The sequence below is a fragment of the Neoarius graeffei genome, chromosome 17 (assembly GCF_027579695.1).
Source record: "Neoarius graeffei isolate fNeoGra1 chromosome 17, fNeoGra1.pri, whole genome shotgun sequence".
Lineage (NCBI taxonomy): Eukaryota > Metazoa > Chordata > Actinopteri > Siluriformes > Ariidae > Neoarius > Neoarius graeffei.
This window is the reverse complement of record NC_083585.1, coordinates 36,404,441-36,419,889: the sequence shown is the minus strand read 5'-3', so window position 1 is coordinate 36,419,889 and position 15,449 is coordinate 36,404,441. Positions and strand designations below refer to the sequence as shown.

Genomic DNA, 15,449 nt, shown 5'->3' with positions numbered 1-15,449 from the left:
AATTATCAAAAACCATGAATAAAGCTTAAAGGTCATAGGCAAGGGTCGGAGGTGGAACGTACAACCCCGATTCCAAAAAAGTTGGGACAAAGTACAAATTGTAAATAAAAATGGAATGCAATGATGTGGAAGTTTCAAAATTCCATATTTTATTCAGAATAGAACATAGATGACATATCAAATGTTTAAACTGAGAAAATGTATAATTTAAAGAGAAAAATTTGGTGATTTTAAATTTCATGACAACAACACATCTCAAAATAGTTGGGACAAGGCCATGTTTCCCACTGTGAGACATCCCCTTTTCTCTTTACAACAGTCTGTAAACGTCTGGGGACTGAGGAGACAAGTTGCTCAAGTTTAGGGATAGGAATGTTAACCCATTCTTGTCTAATGTAGGATTCTAGTTGCTCAACTGTCTTAGGTCTTTTTTGTCGTATCTTCCGTTTTATGATGCGCCAAATGTTTTCTATGGGTGAAAGATCTGGACTGCAGGCTGGCCAATTCAGTACCCGGACCCTTCTTCTACGCAGCCATGATGCTGTAATTGATGCAGTATGTGGTTTGGCATTGTCATGTTGGAAAATGCAAGGTCTTCCCTGAAAGAGACGTCGTCTGGATGGGAGCATATGTTGCTCTAGAACCTGGATATACCTTTCAGCATTGATGGTGTCTTTCCAGATGTGTAAGCTGCCCATGCCACACGCACTAATGCAACCCCATACCATCAGAGATGCAGGCTTCTGAACTGAGCACTGATAACAACTTGGGTCGTCCTTCTCCTCTTTAGTCCGAATGACACGGCGTCCCTGATTTCCATAAAGAACTTCAAATTTTGATTCGTCTGACCACAGAACAGTTTTCCACTTTGCCACAGTCCATTTTAAATGAGCCTTGGCCCAGAGAAGACGTCTGCGCTTCTGGATCATGTTTAGATACAGCTTCTTCTTTGAACTATAGAGTTTTAGCTGGCAACGGCGGATGGCACGGTGAATTGTGTTCACAGATAATGTTCTCTGGAAATATTCCTGAGCCCATTTTGTGATTTCCAATACAGAAGCATGCCTGTATGTGATGCAGTGCCGTCTAAGGGCCCGAAGATCACGGGCACCCAGTATGGTTTTCCGGCCTTGACCCTTACGCACAGAGATTCTTCCAGATTCTCTGAATCTTTTGATGATATTACGCACTGTAGATGATATGTTCAAACTCTTTGCAATTTTACACTGTCGAACTCCTTTCTGATATTGCTCCACTATTTGTCGGCGCAGAATTAGGGGGATTGGTGATCCTCTTCCCATCTTTACTTCTGAGAGCCGCTGCCACTCCAAGATGCTCTTTTTATACCCAGTCATGTTAATGACCTATTGCCAATTGACCTAATGAGTTGCAATTTGGTCCTCCAGCTGTTCCTTTTTTGTACCTTTAACTTTTCCAGCCTCTTATTGCCCCTGTCCCAACTTTTCTGAGATGTGTTGCTGTCATGAAATTTCAAATGAGCCAATATTTGGCATGACATTTCAAAATGTCTCACTTTCGACATTTGATATGTTGTCTATGTTCTATTGTGAATACAATATCAGTTTTTGAGATTTGTAAATTATTGCATTCCGTTTTTATTTACAATTTGTACTTTATCCCAACTTTTTTGGAATCGGGGTTGTAGAATATCAACTTTATTTTCTAGAAGAATGACCCAAAAAGCAAATTCAATCTTCCTGGTGTCTAATTTGCACCCTAAAATTGAATAAAACGGTTAAAATATACTGGTTTGCGCAAGTTCTGAAGGTTTGTTTACATCTCACTTATGTGCACTTTCACCGCCAGGAGGCCGTCGTCGTGACGGCATTGAAGCCAAACAGACCGGGAGCAGTTCTGTGTTTACTTGCAAACCGAGCACAAATGTATGGACTTTGGTCGTGAGAGGTTGTGTAAAATGTCTGAAAGCTAGGGCTGTAACGATATGCGTATCGAAATCGAAATCGCGATACGCAGAGCCACGATCCGTATCGCGATACAAGAAGGCAGAATCGCGGTACACCCTTTCAAACTTCTCCTCAGCCCAAAAACAGAGGCGCTTCCAAACTTCAATTTATGAATACTTTACTTTTTATTTAAATTACATTTTAAACTTACTTAAATTACTTTTATTTTTTTATATCTATTAGTAAGTCGTTTTTTCGCCGACCTGCGACAATCTTCTGTGAGTCACGCAACGTCCACACTCGCCACTGGCAGAGCATTCATTTCTTTTAAGCGGTCGCCATTCTGGTTGCGACGCAGGGAGCGAATCTGTAAACAAGCAGCTCATTGGCTGGCTAGGTGTGCCACAAGCCAATCACAATCACTTGACCGGAAAGGCATGCAGTGTTGCCAGATTGGGCAGGTTTAGGTGCTTTTTGGCTGGTTTTGAACATATTTTGGGGTGGAAAACGTTAGCAGTATCTGGCAACACTGAAGGCATGTCTGCTTGGGCGGAAGCCTTCTGCGGCAGTTACATTTTGACACGCGAGCAATGTTTCACCATAAAAATTCCGTAATTTCCATCTGTTTTCCGCGATCACAGAAAATCACTGGCCCTATGAGAGTGAGACAGTGAGAGAGCCACCCCCCCAAAAAAATCTTAATGGATTTACACGATTTGGAAAAATGACTTTTTCAGAACCGAAAAAAACAGAGCTTCCGGCTCAACAGTATTATTTTGAGAAATAAAACAGTCTTTGGATATACATTTGTTCATTTTTGCATACATATTACTCATTCTCTGCAGTGGTCTGAATTATTTGTTATTAAATAGTTAATGTAAGTAAGTAAATGTTAATAAGTCAAATTTACTACTTTTAAAAACATTTTTAAAAAAAATCATGGGCGTATCGAATCGTGGGTCAAAAATCGCGATACGAATCGAATCATGAGTTGGGTGTATCGTTACAGCCTTACTGAAAGCAATAGAGATTTTGAAGTAGGAACTCTCCAAATTGAATAGAGGTGAAGCCATACATGTATGATCCTATGGCCGTTGCGAAGCAATCAGTGAATGTGGCTCACTGGTTTGACCGTGCGGCCTCGGAATCGGACAGCAATTCGGCCGACTCTGATCGCGGGGACCCCGGACCTCAACAAGACTCGCGCCCAAACGATTTATTCTGGTAGTTATGATAAACTCTTACTTTCATTGTCATACTAAATAAGAGCCCTTTTGAAGAATAATTAAACTGCCCTCCCTAGTGGATATAGGGAACGATTACTTGACAGTGCGCCGGTAGGCCACATTAGCCTGCAATCCGCGGCATTATACTATTTATAGCTGACTCTAAGTGAGGAAATATCCCTTTGTCTCCTTTCCACAATGATTGTACAGGATTCCTCAGCATTCTTGACTTGTCAATTGCAAGCAAAGGTAAAAATGTTCACCCCCAATCTTCTCCTTTTTGCTTGAGCGTTGCTGCTCCATCTCTTCTTTGACTGCTTGATTTTGTGTTCGAATTTTGTCGGAACAGCGTCAGGTTTGAGCCTTCTCTGTCCGACACTGACACCTAAACTCTCCAACAGATGGGGATTCTTCAAAAATGAATCAATGCTCCCCCCTCGAAGTGATCGGAGCACAGAGTAGCGTATTTACCCGGCTACCAACCCTCTCGCTTCTCACGCACAATCCACTCTCTCCACCTCTTCTCCTCTCTCGGTAAAAGGTAAAAACTTCTTCCTGAACCGGTCCCGTTGTTACAGTCCACTGCACAAAAATAAGGCATGGTTTTTCTTTGGAAATTCCCGAACGCACGTCTGCACTCAAGCCGAACGGCAATGCAAGTAAACGGAAGTGGACTCAACCCAAGCGGTTTGTTTGTCTTGAATGACATCACGCGCCGAGTGGTCACGAAAATCGCCGAGCAGAAATTTGCCTCGATCCACGCTAACTTAATCTAACTTATTACTTATTAACAATACTTCTTGGTACCAGAAGAAAATTATAGAGGGTTTAACATATAAAAAAAGTTTCAAATGTGCATAAATTTAAAACCTTTACCTATGACCTTTAAATTCTGCTGGCGTAGGAAGCCACAAAAAAGTGAAGATTAAAGATTGTTTTTTTTAACAGTAACATACAGACCAAGATGTCTCCTAAGCAGCTTTAAAAAAAAAAAAAACCCGCTAGACTTAATTTTGCAAGCATAAAAATGACGTGACGCAAACTGCATTCAGTATTTCGCTGGCATTTTTCCTACATATTCAGAAGCTCCACATAAACAACATTTCACTTACTGCTCATATCCTCCTCGTCATCGAGTCCACTTGAGCGACGCTGACACTGTGTGGGGAAAGCGTCCTGGATGCGCATCCACAGCTCTGTGTTCACTAATGTCTTCTTCCTGCCGTTAAGTCTAGCCCAAGTAGAGACACGCTTTCGGCAAAGAGGACAGCATATATTGGCCTTGTCCACAGCCTCCAGGAAGCAGGGTTTACAGAACGTATGGGTGCACGGCAGTGTGACCGGCTCCAGGAAGATCTCAAGGCAGATAGGACACAAGCAGTCTGCCTGGTTCAGTTTCCCTTCCTGCTCCAACTCCGGGTGTTCTTCTGAAACAGGTGCCATCATGAACGCAGACGTCTGTCTGTCTGTGTTTCCAAAGCAAGAAGTTGTTAAGGCAGAAGACGTGTAACAGTCAACACAAGTTTCCTGAGTTGGTCAAGACAAACACTAGACTATAACCATCACCTTCCTCCAGCTGTACTAGCATACAACACTTCATTCTAGAATTAACGTAAAAGGCTCACAGCTCAGTTTCAACTAAATTGGGTTTTGAGAAATAATGTAGAGATTATGGCAGACAGCATTTGAGCTTTTAGGTCTATTACAGCTGCATTTTTTCCCCCTAAATAACAGGAATAGAGGTTTAGTTAGCTAACTTATTTACACGTTTAGTTATGAAGCATCACTGACACTAAAATAAGATTCAACTATCTGAATTAATCAAATTTAGTCTAAAGTTGCAGCTAGAATTAAAACCTGCCAAAATGTGTAACCCTTCAGCTGACTCAGTAACATTATATCTCAAATACAACCCCAATTCCAAAAAAGTGGGGACGCTGTGTAAAATGTAAATAAAACAGAATGTGTTAAATTGCAAATCATGAAAACCCTATATTTCATTGAAAATAGTACAAAGACAACATATCAAATGTTGAAACTGAGAAATTTTATTGTTTTTTGAAAAATATATGCTCATTTTAAATTTGATGTCAGCAACACGTTTCAAAAAAGTTGGGACAGGGGCATGTTTACCACTGTGTTGTATCACCTCTACTTTTAACAACACTCTGTAAATGTTTGGGAACCGAGGAGACCAGTTGCTGTAGTTTCGAAAGAGAAATGTTGTCCCATTCTTGCCTGATCTACAATTTCAGTTGCTCAACAATTTAGGGTCTCCTTTGTTGTATTTTGCGCTTCATAATGCGCCAAATGTTTTAAACGGGAGACAGATCTGAACTGTAGGCAGGCCAGTTTAACACCTGGACTCTTACTACAGAGCCATACAGTTTTAATATGTGCACAAAGCGGTTTGGCATCGTCTTGTTGAAAGAAGGAAGGACTTCCCTGGAAAAGATTTTATCTGGATGCAGGGCTTTGAACCGGTTCAAGGAACGAAAACCGGGAACTTTTTCTATTTCACATGGAACAGAAACTAAACCAGAAACTTTATTATTTTTTATCCTCCGGAACAGAAACGCTTATTAAAAATAATGGTAACCAGTTAATACCAGAGATGCACCGATTGACCGGCTGCCGATCGGAATCGGCCGATTTTCACGTGATCGGCCATGACCGGCGACCGGCCGGTCAAAATTAAAATATGCCGATTTTCTGCCGATCAAAACTTGTGTATCACATAGAGATGAAAGTGGAAATACTCGTAATTCGCAACTAAAAAGGCTGCAGCTACACTGGCAGCTTGAACATGCTTTCTAGTGCGATTGTGTTGCGCTTGCGCAGAACAGTGTCAGTCCTGAGCGCCTAACGAGCACCGGCGCGCGCGCCGTTAACAAAAAAAAAAATTCACGATAGTTAATTTTTTTTTTTTGTGCCAGATATTGGATGTGAAAAGAAGAAAACATTTGTGGTTGTGTGAATTTCCCATTACAGGAATTAATACGTTAGCCTATTACCAAACATCTAGTTAGATTTGTACAAAGAGAGAAAGAAAAAAATGTCTTTTTGTTTGTTTTACGACCTTGGTTGCACTTGATTCCATTGGAAATTACTCTACAAATACACATTTGACAAAGATGATAGAATGGCTATGGTTTAAGTATGACTGGAAATTATTTTTGTATTTTGATACTGAATGAAGAAATGGGTTGTTCTATAAGGCATAAGTTTTCAGATGTAAATAGGCTTATGAAAGTGTGTTCCGTAGCAGTTGGCAAATAATATATGAGGGGGAAGTTGTTTTTGTGCCAGATATTGGATGGGAAAAGAAAAAATGTTTGTGTGAATTTCCTATTACAGGAATTAATATGTTAATACCAAACATGAAGAAAGATTTTACAAAGAACAATGTCTTTTTGTTTGTTTTCAACCTTTGAGGTGTTGAAAATTTATTACTGAAAATCTGGCAGAATGTTCTATTAAAGAAAAGATAAAAAGAAAATAGTCTTTGTGTGTGCTGTGAAGTGGTTTGAAAAAATGAAATCGGAATCGGCCAAAATCGGTATCGGCAGGTCACACTCCATGGAAAATCGGAAATCGGAATCGGCCCAAAAAATTGCAATCGGTGCATCTCTAGTTAATACCGGTTTTTATTTCGTTCCTCAAAGTTTCCGTAGCCTACAAATAAAAAAGTCATTCTTCTCCTGCGCAAGTTTCTATGACCCGCTGGGGTTCACTTCCTGTGTGACGTTCGCTGACTGAATGGAGAGAGCGGGAAGGTGGACTACTATCACGTCTCCATGTGATAATAAGTGAGTAAGTGCATTACTCAGTTAGTGCATTACTGAGTGTCTGAGCAAAGAAGAGCCTGAACGTTGCAACCTCCCTATTGGCTGTTTGTAAAAATGTATCAATTGTTGCCCTTCCCACGGGAATCATCGCGGGCTCGAGAGACGAGACCTGACGAGTTAGTTCGTTGGTAGCAGAACAAAATGTCTGGACACAAATCGGGTTTTCAGAAAAGGAAAGAAAATAAACGGAGGGTCAAAAATACAAAAAAGGAGGCAGAAAATGCAAAACGAGTTTTAAGGTAGGACAAATGGTTGCTTTTTAAGGCAGCCCGCCGTGGCTGCAGGCTTTCAGTTGTGTCATTGAATGGTTACTTTTCTGAGGCAGCCCGCTGTGGCTGCCTGCAGGCTTATTTATTATAGCCCATTTAGTTAAAATAGTTGATATAAAATGTTTATAGTTATAGTTATGTGATGGTTGTCCTGATTTAGACTGTTTTTTTGGGGGGGTGGGGGGGGGTTGCGCGATGTTGCACCCGGGTCCAGATTAGGGCAGAACCGGCCCTGGCTACATTTCAGGTGTAGTTTGTTTTATGTATGTATGTACTTGCATAGATGTGTACTTGGTCTTCCAATATGGCGCCTAACAAAATCTCGCGGCGCGGTGACGTCATGCGGTAGCCCTCTATAGGGCCTGACTAGCCTTTGGTAACACACTAAACGAATTCTCTTTCATTTTTGGCACTTTTTCTGTTTGTGTAGATGGGAAGACATACTGAGAATCCAAATCACCAACATTTGAAATAATAATTGTTTTGAATTATTTCTTGTTTTATTTAATGAAGGTTGTAATAGAATTAGCCGACATTTGGCTTAAGCTGGATGAGACAGGGACATAATTTTATAGCCATTTGTTAAACAGCTGACAGGGAACATAATTAACCTTTCCGGGAACAAAATTTTTTTGTTCTAACCGGTTCGGGAACGTCTATTTAATGGTGGAACCCAAAACCGGAAACGTTAAAATTCCATTTCTGTTCGGAACAAACCAATAGGAAAAAAATTCTGGTTCAAAGCCCTGTCTGGATGGCAGCATATTGCTCTGAAACGTGTATATATCATTCAGCATTAATGATGCCTTCTCAGATGTACAAGCTACCCATGCCATGTGCACTAATGCACCCTCATACCATCACAGATGCTGGCTTTTGAACTGTGCACTGATAACAAGCCGGATGGTCCCTCTCCTCTTTAGCCTGGAGGACGTGGGGTCCATGATTTCTAAAAAGAATTTCTACTTTTGATTCGTCAGACCTCGGGACAATTTTCCACTTCGCCTCAGTCCATCGTAAAAGAGCTCGGGCCCAGAGAAGGTGGCGGTGTTTCTGGATATTGTTTATATCTGGTTTTAACTTGCATTTGTGGATGCAGTAATGAACTGTTTTCACAGACGATGGTTTTCTGAAGTGTTCCTGAGCCCGTACAGTGATTTCCACTACAGACACGTGTCTGCTTTTAATGCAGTGTCGCCTGAGGGCCTGAAGATCACAGGCATCCAATGTCAGTTTTCAGCCTTGTCTCTTGCATACAGAGATTTCTCCGGATTCTCTGAATCTTGTAATGATATTATGTACCATAGATGATGTTATCCCCAAATTCTTTGCAGTTTTACATTGAGGAACATTATTCTTAAACTATTGTACTGTTTGCCCAATCAGTCTTTCACAGAGCAGTGAACCCCTCCCCATCTTTACTTCTGAGAGACTCCGCCTCTCTGGGATGCTCTTTTTAAACCCAATCATCTTACTGACCTGTTTCCAATTAACCTAATTAGGTGTTGTTAGCATTACACAACTTTTCCAGTCTTTTGTTGCCCCGTCCCAACTTTTCTGAAATGTGTTGCTGACATCAAATTCAAAATGAGCATATATTTTTCAGAAAACAATAAAATTTCTCAGTTTCAACATTGATATCTTGTCTATTTACTATTTTTCAATAAAGTATAGGGTTCCCATGACTTGCAAATCTTCTCATTCTGTTTTTATTTATGCTTTACATAGTGTCCCAACTTTTTTGGAATTGAGGTTGTATAAGAAACATTACCTGACAGTTATTATTAACTTTATATTACACTGAGGTGTTTTATGCTACTCATATTGTTTTCCACGCACTTACAACATTGTATATTGTGTCTAACTCTCCAAGTCAAATAAATGTCATAAAATGTACTTACCTTGCTATGCTATGCTATGCTAGGTGCACGACCAAAACTAGTTAGCTTCCAAAACTTCAGGCGAATAATGAAATTAAAAAGAGCAAGTTAACTAGTCAATAAACTTTAAACATAGAACAAAACAAATCGTTTACATCACAAGCTAAAAGTGCTAAGTGTTTACCTCAGACAGGCCCAAAACACCCGGGAAAGAGATTTTTCACTGAGGCTGTGAAGTCAGCAACAACAGTCCCAGGACTCAGGGTTAATTTAATTTCAAAATAAAAGTACTAACATATACTAAGGACTCGGGTGGGTGGGGGTTGGGGGATATATAATAATTCTTCAAACAAAGGGCTGGTGTGACTCCAGACTTTTCATCTCATCTCATTATCTCTAGCCGCTTTATCCTGTTCTACAGGGTCGCAGGCAAGCTGGAGCCTATCCCAGCTGACTACGGGCGAGAGGTGGGGTACACCCTGGACAAGTCGCCAGGTCATCACAGGGCTGACACATAGACACAGACAACCATTCACACTCACATTCACACCTACGGTCAATTTAGAGTCACCAGTTAGCCTAACCTGCATGTCTTTGGACTGTGGGGGAAACCGGAGCACCCGGAGGAAACCCACGCGGACACGGGGAGAACATGCAAACTCCACACAGAAAGGCCCTCGCCGGCCACAGGGCTCGAACCCGGACCTTCTTGCTGTGAGGCGACAGCGCTAACCACTACACCACCGTGCCGCCCCTTATTTCTATCATCTCATCTCATTATCTCTAGCCGCTTTATCCTTCTACAGGGTTGCAGGCAAGCTGGAGCCTATCCCAGCTGACTATGGGCGAAAGGCGGGGTACACCCTGGACAAGTCACCAGGTCATCACAGGGCTGACACATAGACACAGACAACCATTCACACTCACATTCACACCTACGGTCAATTTAGGGTGTTTTCACACTTGGTCCCTTTCAGCCATCTAACCGAACTCAGATCGATGACTCAGCATTTTTTGCGCATATGTGAACACTCCAACCGTACCCAGACCCCTTTAAAGCGAACCGAACTGAGACCACCTCAGGAGGTGGTCTCAGTACGGTTCGCTAAAAATCAACGGTACGGTTCGCCTAATCTGCGCATTGTGAACAAAAAGCGCACCGGGTTCACTTCACCTTCTTCACTGTAGTTTAACCTTCTTCATTTGCTATAGTTGGTCACGTGACTGTAGCAGGGAAACTCAACTTCCTTTTGCAACTTACCACAGCCGCTTTACAGTTCTCTGAACTTACTGACTGATGAGTCGGCCACAATAATATAACTATATATATATATATATATATATATATATATATACACACACAGTGGTGCTTGAAAGTTTGTGAACCTTTTAGAATTTTCTATATTTCTGCATAAATATGATCTAAAACATCATCGGATTTTCACACAAGTCCTAAAAATAGATAAAGAGAACCCAGTTAAACAAATGAGACAAAAATATTATACTTGGTCATTTATTTATTGAAGAAAATGATCCAATATTACATATCTCTGAGTGGCAAAAGTATGTGAACCTTTGCTTTCAGTATCTGGTGTGACCCCTTTGTGCAGCAATAACTGCAACTAAACGTTTGCGGTAACTGCTGATCAGTCCTGCACACCGGCTTGGAGGAATTTTAGCCCATTCCTCCAGACAGAACAGCTTCAACTCTGGGATGTTGGTAGGTTTCCTCACATGAACTACTCACTTCAGGTCCTTCCACAACATTTTGATTGGATTAAGGTCAGGACTTTGACTTGGCCATTCCAAAACATTAACTTTATTCTTCTTTAACCATTCTTTGGTAGAACGACTTGTGTCCTTAGGGTCATTGTCTTGCTGCATGACCCACCTTCTCTTGAGATTCAGTTCATGGACAGATGTCCTGACATTTTCCTTTAGAATTCACTGGTATAATTCAGAATTAATTGTTCCATCAATGATGGCAAGCCATCCTGGCCCAGATGCAGCAAAACAGGCCCAAACCATGATACTACCACCACCATGTTTCACAGATGGGATAAGGTTCTTATGCTGGAATGCAGTGTTTTCCTTTCTCCAAACATAACGCTTCTCATTTAAACCAAAAAGTTCTATTTTGGTCTCATCCGTCCACAAAACATTTGTCCAATAGCCTTCTGGCTTGTCCACGTGATCTTTAGCAGACTGTAGACAAGCAGCAATGTTCTTTCTGGAGAGCAGTGACTTTCTCCTTGCAGCCCTTTCATGCACACCATTGTTGTTCAGTGTTTTCCTGATGGTGGACTCATGAACATTAACATTAGCCAATGTGAGAGAGGTCTTCAGTTGCTTAGAAGTTACCCTGGGGTCCTTTGTGACCTTGCCGACTATTACACGCCTTGCTCTTGGAGTGATCTTTGTTGGTCGCCCACTCCTGGGGAGGGTAACAATGGTCTTGAGTTTCCTCCATTTGTACACAATCTGTCTGACTGTGGATTGGTGGAGTCCAAACTCTTTAGAGATGGTTTTGTAACCTTTTCCAGCCTGATGAGCATCAGCAACACTTTTTCTGAGGTCCTCAGAAATCTCCTTTGTGCGTGCCATGATACACTTCCACAAACATGTGTTGTGAAGATCAGACTTTGATAGATCCCTGTTCTTTAAATAAAACAGGGTGCCCACTCACACCTGATTGTCATCCCATTGATTGAAAACACCTGACTCTAATTTCACCTTCAAATTAACTGCTCATCCTAGAGGTTCACATACTTTTGCCACTCACAGATATGTAATATTGGATCATTTTCCTCAATAAATAAATGACCAAGTATAATATTTTTGTCTCATTTGTTTAACTGGGTTCTCTTTATCTACTTTAAGGACTTGTGTGAAAATCTGATGATGTTTTAGGTCATATTTATGCAGAAATATAGAAAATTCTAAAGGGTTCACAAACTTTCAAGCACCACTGTGTATATATATATATATGTGCTGTCAAAGTTAACGCGATAACGCGATCTCAATTTAACGCGATTTAAAAAAATAGTGCCGTTAACGCAAATTCTAATTTGGCCCTGCGAGTCACCCGTAGTTCCTGCTGAGGCTTGTCGCGTGCTGCGTTTAACTGTACCAACAGGTTTACCGTCCAAATGAGATCACATGGGATTACCTTTCACAGGTGAGACTGGAAAAATACTTTTCAATACTTTTCCTTCAGTCTTCAGTTTTCCAGCTCATCTCCACCAGGTAGGTGTAGAGTTATAAGCAGTGAGAATTAAATAATACAGCGCCACACTATGATGAACGTTTTTGAACGTATGATGAATGTTTTTATTTTTGTTATCTGTTTTTTTCTTCTTTTATGGCAAATACTTCTCTTCAAAAGAAACTAATGAAGAGTAAAATAAAACTTTTTTTATTTTCACAGTGATATGCACTTTATTTTTCATCCCTTGGTTTTCTCATCTAATATGGAAGTTATGGATGTCAGTGGCTGTGACAAGACATGTTATGCTCTGCAATAAAAAAAAAAAAAACATTGGTACAAAGCAAGCCCATTCACTTTATGCTGATAAGAGAATTACAATGTTTTTTCATGTGACAAAAATGTGCGATTAAATTGCAATTAAATATTTTAATCGCCTGACAGCACTAACATATATATATATATAAATAACATTTTCCTTAATCCGCACTATTTTGATCAAAGAATATAGCAGAGCAAGCATGGCAGCAGACATTTTGATTCAAGAGAAAATTACCCAGAATTCCGTGCACTGGGGGTCTGAGGGCTCTAGAGGACCTGGTGTGAACAGAAAGAGGACTGAGGCCCCATCAAAGCTTAACTGGACCAGAAAGAGAACCCAGTCCTCTTTGTAATAAATTCACAGTGTGAACACAAAAAGAATTGAGTTCTTTTTCTGTTGGTCCACTTTTTGGTCCACTTAAAGAGGACTGAGTCTGGTTCCTTTAAAGGGGACCAGGTGTGAAAACACCCTTAGAGTCACCAGTTAACCTAACCTGCATGTCTTTGGACTGTGGGGGAAACCGGAGCACCCGGAGGAAACCCACGTGGACACGGGGAGAACATGCAAACTCCACACAGAAAGGCCCTCACCGGCCCCGGGGCTCGAACCCAGGACCTTCTCGCTGTGAGGCAACAGCGCTAACCACTACACCTATTTCTATCATATTTCTGTAAAAATAAAACACATTTTCAGATAAGGAGCTGCCAGTCAGTGTACTGTAGCTCCCACAGACAACACAGGACAACATACACTTTATGGCTATCAGTTTGTGGACACCTTACCTTGGAGTATGGCTGTGGTGATTTGTGTCCATTCAGCCACGAGAGAAATATTGAGGTCAGGTATTGATGTTGGAAGAGAAGGCATGGGGCACAGCGGGCATTACAGTTCATCCCAAAGGTGTTCAGTGGGGTTGAGGTCAGGGCTTTGTGTAGGGCACTTGAGTTTTTCCACTCAAACCTTGACAAACTATGTCTTTATTTAGCTCGCTTTGTGCACAGGGGCATTATCATGCTGGAACATGTTTGGGCCTCTTAGTTCCACTGAAAGGAAATCTTAACGCTACATCATCCACAGACATTCTATACAAATATTTTTCCAACTTTGTGGCAACATTTTGGGGAAGAATGACATATAGGTATAATGGTCAGATGTCCTCAAACATTTGGCCATATAGTGCAGTGTATCTGAACTCCAAAATAATACATTAATTTTAAATTAAATAACTTTTTAAATTGTTTAAAAATGTGGTCATTCATTGGGCCTTTTTCATTGTTCTTTAATTCAGCATATCAGACACTCGCTGGCTGTGCTGTGAAAATTGCGCATACAGATGCTTATCTGAATTTCCAAATCTGTCATTGCTTAACTCTTGAACATTTTCTATCGTGAATACTATTATTAAAAAGCTTATAATCTCTGATTTCCAAAGAAATTTATCTTGGTAAGATCTGTTCAGTACTTTGGGAGTAACGGCAGGTTGAAGTTGGTACAACAGAGTAAAAACTCTGCTCGCGGGACATCGGGAAACTGCCGGTGCTTTTTGATTCATGGGGAAAGCGGTCAGGCTCTCTCTCGTCTGATCAGTTTCCGACTGGATTACTCGTGAATATCAGTCAGATAACTTGTATAGGGATGTTCTTGAGCTCTCACTGTTTCTGATGAAGTATTCAGCAAAATTTTCCGTCAGCTAGTTTTGATGTTATGATTCACGAGAGACTTTGAAGTGAGTTTTCATAGCTTTACCTACTTTTTTTTCAAATCAAACTGTTTCATGTAAATAAATAACTATTTTAGAATATAACTGTAGTTGTTTTGATGAAAAATATTGAGCTCTTAGTGGTCGGAATGATATTAAAAAAAAACGGAAGTCAGAAATACGAGTGTCAATTTCAATTCAGTTTACTGGAATTGTTTATTGGATGAGGATCACGCAATTTTTTCAAGGTGAGCCTTGAAAGCTGTGAATATTAATCAAAATAATCATTTATATTATTTCGTATAAACATTAGTAGGCCCTACTTTTGAGAAATACAAAGGCCTACAGAGCACAAAGAGGGTATTAGAAATAATATTTTATTACTTTTTCATTTTGATAGAGAACGGTAGATGTGAATGACATTCAATGCTTATTTATGCATATTTTATCATTAACATCGATTTCTCCTTCTTTGTGATGTATAAATGAGAGTTAAGATCTGCTTTATATTGCACAAATAAAGTCATTTGGTGAAACTTTGAAGAAGAGAGTGTACCGATTTAACTTTTTACCTAATTAGCATAGTTAATACTAATTAAATACTAATTTGTATAATTAGTTTTTACTAATTTTTTATACTTTGTATTCAGTATACAACCATCGATGTGCCTGCCAATTTCCATGTAAATATCTTGAAAAATAAAAAGGTTATTAAGAAAAAACATTTGATCTCATGTGTTAATGAGACCCATTTTGGACCATGTGATCCGAATACAGAATATTACGACAGTTTTCTAAAAATTAAGCGGGTTTTTTTTCCATCTTTGACTTGTAATATCTCAAGAACAGATAAGCATTTTAATTCAGTAAAAAGTATGTTGTTTAGCATTCAATTCTGAATTCAATGAAAGCAGTTTCAAGAATTTGGATTGAATTTGAATTTTTACCCAGTATGCCTACTTTAATGCCTACTGTGTTGTTATTAAAAGAAAATCTTCCCAGAAAATCATAGAGTCATGAAAATGAAATGCTGGTGAATGGACCCAAATTTGACTTGGGGAAGCTCTGCATTCCG

The 15,449-nt window shown here is 40.1% G+C and overlaps 2 protein-coding genes across 4 annotated transcripts in view; one reads left to right on the top strand and one right to left on the bottom strand.

The window, feature by feature from the left end:
- The window catches only part of rnf168 (ring finger protein 168), a 40,979-nt gene extending 31,579 nt beyond the window's left edge, over positions 1–9,400 (bottom strand). The window contains exons 1-3 of one of the 2 annotated variants that reach the window (XM_060944136.1): positions 9,333–9,400; positions 9,170–9,223; positions 4,264–4,617 (exon numbers count right to left, since the gene is read on the bottom strand). In XM_060944136.1, coding sequence (XP_060800119.1) covers positions 4,264–4,597 — 334 coding nt within the window. In that variant the 5' untranslated portion in view covers positions 4,598–4,617; positions 9,170–9,223; positions 9,333–9,400. Of the gene's footprint in view, positions 1–4,263; positions 4,618–9,169 lie in introns of both variants that reach the window. The other variant, XM_060944135.1, reaches the window with a different exon arrangement.
- Positions 1–15,449, top strand: part of LOC132901619 (uncharacterized) — a 117,261-nt gene that overhangs the window by 58,158 nt on the left and 43,654 nt on the right. The window lies entirely within an intron of this gene.